Below are 4,989 nucleotides of genomic sequence, written 5' to 3'. Positions count from 1 at the left end.
CCCCCCCCCAGGCGCGCGCACCATCCGGCGCCAGTTAACTCTTTCACAAACTCTTACCCTACACCCTTGGCCATGAGCGACTGCAGGTACTTCCTGGCCGACAGCTGGTCCAGCAAATTGCGGTAGGCCTCGTGAAGGATCCCGTGAGCGATATCTCTAACAAGGAGGCAAAAGCGTGCCCAGAGTCACTGAGTCCGCCCCCAAGTGGCCGAGGCCCCCCTGCGGGGCATGCGCGCCCCTCCGCGTGCTAGAAGGCTGGGGGAACCCCTAGAGCCACAGAACTCGCTATTAACTCCCTTGGGATGTTCCCCAGGGTGACTGCTAGGATTGCAAGTTAGTCCTGGCCTCGGGGAACGGCAGATGTGAGGTCTGGGTTCCTGATTCCACTCACTGAGCCACACACCATTCAGTCCCCATGCGGCCCTCAGGTCCACAGAGACCCGCCCGCGACTAATTTTCTGTCGCTCCCACAGGATCTATCTAGGGAGAAGAAAGGCTTAAGGACTTTATGGGAAAAGAAAAAAGGAAACGCCTGCTCAGTGGGCCACCACGCTGCCCCTCCCGCCACCGCAGTCCCCGGGCGCCGACCCGGGTCTGGCGCGGCCGCCTGGCGCGTTGTACCTCCTCTGCGCGGGGTAGTACAGCGCGTAGGCGTCCTGCAGCGCGGAGGCGGGGCTCCCTGCGGCCGGCGGCTCCGAGTCGTAGAAGTCCTGCAGCGTGTTTCCGTCCTCGTCGTAAGCCTCGTCCTCCGGCCTGCCGGGGAGCCGCGGACAGAAGGAATGTTTAGTATAAGTCCCTCCCCAGCTCTGCAAGGACCCTAAAAAAGAGGCTGCACTGATTTTCCTTCTTCATAAAGCTCCCCCTGGGAGAACTCTCCTTTCGTCCTGGACAGGGGCAGGAGCAGAGGAAAGGAGGAGGGAACTGAAATTGCTAGCTTGCTAGGTGACTTGTCCACCCCTCCTTTTGCGGATAGAAGGTCGCTCAGGGGGATCGCGGTCTCAACGAGAAACGGGAAACCCGAGCGACTCAGAGGACCACGCACACCTGGCCACTGAAAAGGACCGCCCCTTCCCCTCCTGGCGCCCGAGCCTCTCCAAAGTAGCAAGGGGCGGGGAAGAGAAAGGCTCTAGGGGAGACTTCGCTGACCGACGCGAAGACCCAAACCGGGAGGCCTGTAGTGCCAGATAGAGGATGGCTTGGTGGGGGTGTGCAGCGATCACCTCCAGCAGCCACCCCCCATCCCAGCCTCCAAACCCAGGGGAGCCCTTCCCAGCGCAGATGTAGGTCACGGAAAACCTCCAGCGTCTATTTTGGGCAGGAGAGGATCTGGCAAGAACATGAATAATAGATGCCCCTAAACTTAGCCGATTTGGCGGCGGCTCACACGGGGTTGTGTCCACGCCCTCCTGTGCCTCTCGCCCGGGGAAAGTGCCAGGCACACGGGAATATGGAAATAGATAGGGGTGAAATGAGGAAGCTTTTTAAATCCACTAAGTAAACAGTTTGTGCTAATATGTTGAGAATAGCGGGGCCCCATCTCAACCCCGGAGCGCAGAGAAGGGGTCAACAGACTAAGAGCCAGCGCGGGCCCTCGGCGACCTCACAGTCGCCTTCTTCTCCTGCCTCCCTCCTTGAAATAAGACGTGCAGCGGTGGGTTAAAACACAAACCCTTCTTCCTCTGAACCCCTGGGGAGACTTGGCATGCAGCCAGGGCAAGTAGCACTCTTTAGGCGAGGTTGGAGTCCTACTTCGTTACTTCGCTGGCCTGTTACTTCCTGCCTGGAGAGGCCAGGCAAGACCAGCACGCCCCTTGGCACCCTCCGCACCCAGCCTTTCTTTGGCGACTAGCCTCAGCCCTGGCCCAGGTACCCTGAACCCCGGGTCTTTCTGGTTTCTGCCCTCCTCTGAGCCCAGCTGGAGGAATCCTATTACAGAAGCCAGAGCCCATCTCTCCCGCCACATCAGTAGTCAGCGACCCCCTAAAGACAAACGTTCTTGGGCACGGCTGATGGAAACAGCCTTGAAAACAGAACGCGCGCTCCTCGCTGCCCAGGCGCCGCGGCGGACACTGTACTGCCTAGGTCGCTTCCACCGTCCTGCACACAGGCCAGCGACCCTGGGACTGCCCGGGGAACCCAGGCAACGAGGACTGATTAGAAATCAGCAGTTAAGAAAGATCCCGGTCTTCCCTCCGGGTGCGGGCAGGGCTGTTCCCTGGTCCTGCCTGCCTGCCTGCTTTCTTTTCCTGCTTGAATTTGTTTTTCTCCCTCCCTGGTATTGTCATTCTTATGCTTCCTTCTGTCAAGTCGCTTTTGCTTAACTGTGCCGGGCCAACACCCCACACCCCCCAAGAAAATCTGGGACTCAAAATACAGTTGGAACCCAGATCATTTGGAAGGAAGCTCTTCACGGGAAAGAATTCGAATGAGGTGAAGGGGAAGGGCGGAGGAGAGACAGGGAGACCCCGCCCCATAGTCCGGGACAAGCTATAACAAAAGCAAAGTGCGAAGGAGCTTCCCGCTCAACCCCCGACCTGGCTCCAGAGCTAAAGTTCTCCTAACTCATCCAAAGAATAAGTAAAAGAAACCAAGCTGGGGCCTTGCTCTGCCCACCTCCCTCGGGCCAGGTTGGGGGAGGGGAGGTTTCTCCCGCAGTCAGAAGCTCCCTCTCTCTGCTCGGGCCACCAAGCCACCCAGGCTGGGGGAGGGGCGTCGAGCCTTAGCGGAGCCAGCCAGACCCTCCGGCTTAGCTCCCATCCCGGACCCACCGCTCGACCCAGGCTGGCAGAACCGCCCTGGGGGCGCAGGGGGGCGTTGCTAGTAGTCTGGACCCGGGGAACTGCAAGCGCAGACCGTGAGGATGTGTTCGTGGAAAGGAAGCCCCAGCGCCAGCTCGGCCCGGACGGCCAGCACCTACCTGATCCCGGGAAACCGGAGCCCGGCGGCGGCAGGTGAGCTGTAGACGCTGCTGTGCATTATTAGCCCGTAGATCAGCAGGGCCAACCTCGCTCCACTACACATGGTCATTCTGCGCAAGACGGGCAAGAGGGCACACGGCTGTGAGAACGCCCCTGGCCTTGCACCCTCCAACCCCCCAAAAAACTCCCGAAGCTCGGGGGGAAGGACGGAGTGAAGCTCCGGCTCCCCGTGTCGAATACCGCTTAGTGACAGCGGCCGCGCGCCCTGCCACTTCTTGCTTGCTATACTTAGAAAAAATTATATTTGTACAGACTCAGCGCTCCGTAACTAGCCAGACCTGGTACGAAGGGAGGCTAACTCGCATCCTGGTACGGATGCCGTGAAAGAATCAATCAGTAGTCAGGGGAGGCGTTTGGCTCGGAAGGTGTGTTTCCCTTACCATTCACTCTTACCGCTGCCAAGAGGGGGTCTGCTGCCAAGTAGGACGGCGGGCAAAGGGCTCCTTCAAGTTTCTGCGCCGGAGTCACAGCCCGAGAGGCATCACCGTCTGGCGTTGGTGCCTGAGAAGAAGCCGCAGGAACGAGCAGGAGCTTCAGGAGAAGCTGGGAGACTTGTTTGCTGAGGCTATATTCCGTTCAAAAGTTTGTAGACGCACAGAACTAGGAGGGAGCGTGACGGCGAGAGAAGGAGCGAGGAGAGAGATGTACAAGAATGAAAAGAGGAGGCGACAAGCTAAATGGGGAGGGGGGAGCAAAGTGGCTGTCAGTGCTCCAGGAGAGAGAAAAGACGATTAAGGAAAAGAGGGAGAGTCGAAGAAGAAGGGAAGGGGAAAAGGGGAGAGGGCCGGTGTAGCAGTCCTCCTTGGAAGCCGCAGGTCAGGCAGCTGCGAGTCGGCAGCGCCTTCTCTGCTCTGAGGTCCCGCTGGCTGCGTCTGAAGCTGCGGCTTCTGCTGCTGTCAGTGACCGGCCTTCTGCTGGTATTTATAAGTGCAGTTCGCAAAAATCTATCCGAACCTGGTTTTAGGAGAGACCTCTTTGTCAACATCTGTCTGCCTATTGCCTTTAAGGACAGAATATTTTGTTGCACTGTTGAGCTCCGATTTTTATTCATGAAATGACTTCCTTTTTTTTTTTTTTTTCAGTCACGTAATGATCGGGTATCAGAAAAAGACGTCAGCATCGAAGTCCCTCAAGGAACATATTAACTATTCTGTGCTGTCCTTGTGGATGATAAGATCCGGAGTCATCGACTTCTCATAAACACCTTTCACTCATACAATCCAATTTTTAAGAAGTCCAATTGTTTTGATGGTTTTCAATTTCTCCCATTTCTCAAGGACAGGTAAAGAACTCGTAGAAATTCAAGGATGGTAAAGTTATGTTTGGAACTATATCCTTACTATTTCCTCAAGCCCCAACGATCAGAGAGAGCTCTGGCCTCTGGAATTAAGCACCATCAAGCTCTCCTATTAATAAATTTAATTTAGTTCTCCTAATTTCTTGCGTATGTTCTTTCAGATAAACCATTAAATGTGGAAGTCGTTTTGTTTTTAAAGGGAAGTCTTGGAAGATTTTCAGTAAATCTCTAATGAGTCTGGCCGCATTGACAGTCTGGCTCAGTAGATTGATTGGAGTTAAAGCTTTGTCCGGCTCAGCGGCCTATGGAGCTGTCCAGGCTCTGGGTGCTGAAGTGCTTGGTCACAAATGCTACAAGCTTTGAAAATTGCCACTGGTTTAATTTTTCACCAGAGCCTCTAAATCTGAAAAATTTGCAGTGTTACAATTAATGTGGCAATTTATTGTCTAAATCATCCCACCATTCAGATACATCCCCTCTCGCCCCCCACCTTGCAGTGTCTATGAATGCCCTAATGCTGAGAATGGTCCTGATCTTTGCCTAGATTCCAGTAAAGAAGATTCTGTGTCTCCCATTAGGCTTGGTTTGGGAAACCCTAGATTGCCTGTTTGGGCACCATCTCACTTTCTGTGGCTCTTATTGACTTTAAAAAATGAAATTGACTGGGCACAGTGGCTCTTGTCTGTAATCCTAGCACTCTGGAGGCCAAGGCAG

The 4,989-nt window shown here is 55.1% G+C and overlaps 1 protein-coding gene across 2 annotated transcripts in view; it reads right to left on the bottom strand.

The window, feature by feature from the left end:
- Window positions 1–3,481, bottom strand: part of ADCYAP1 (adenylate cyclase activating polypeptide 1) — a 7,194-nt gene extending 3,713 nt beyond the window's left edge. Inside the window, exons 1-4 of one of the 2 annotated variants that reach the window (XM_012802030.1) lie at window positions 3,359–3,481; window positions 2,918–3,028; window positions 622–753; window positions 58–156 (exon numbers count right to left, since the gene is read on the bottom strand). In XM_012802030.1, the coding sequence (XP_012657484.1) occupies window positions 58–156; window positions 622–753; window positions 2,918–3,027 (341 nt within the window). In that variant the 5' untranslated portion in view covers window position 3,028; window positions 3,359–3,481. Of the gene's footprint in view, window positions 1–57; window positions 157–621; window positions 754–2,917; window positions 3,217–3,358 lie in introns of those variants that run through there. The other variant, XM_003784799.2, reaches the window with a different exon arrangement.
- Between the last annotated feature and the right edge of the window lie 1,508 nt (window positions 3,482–4,989).

Source organism: Otolemur garnettii, unplaced genomic scaffold, assembly GCF_000181295.1.
Source record: "Otolemur garnettii isolate 467f Iridium unplaced genomic scaffold, OtoGar3 scaffold00012, whole genome shotgun sequence".
In the NCBI taxonomy this organism is placed as follows: Eukaryota; Metazoa; Chordata; class Mammalia; order Primates; family Galagidae; genus Otolemur; species Otolemur garnettii.
The sequence above is the reverse complement of the archived record's forward strand: the minus strand, read 5'-3'. Positions and strand labels throughout refer to the sequence as shown.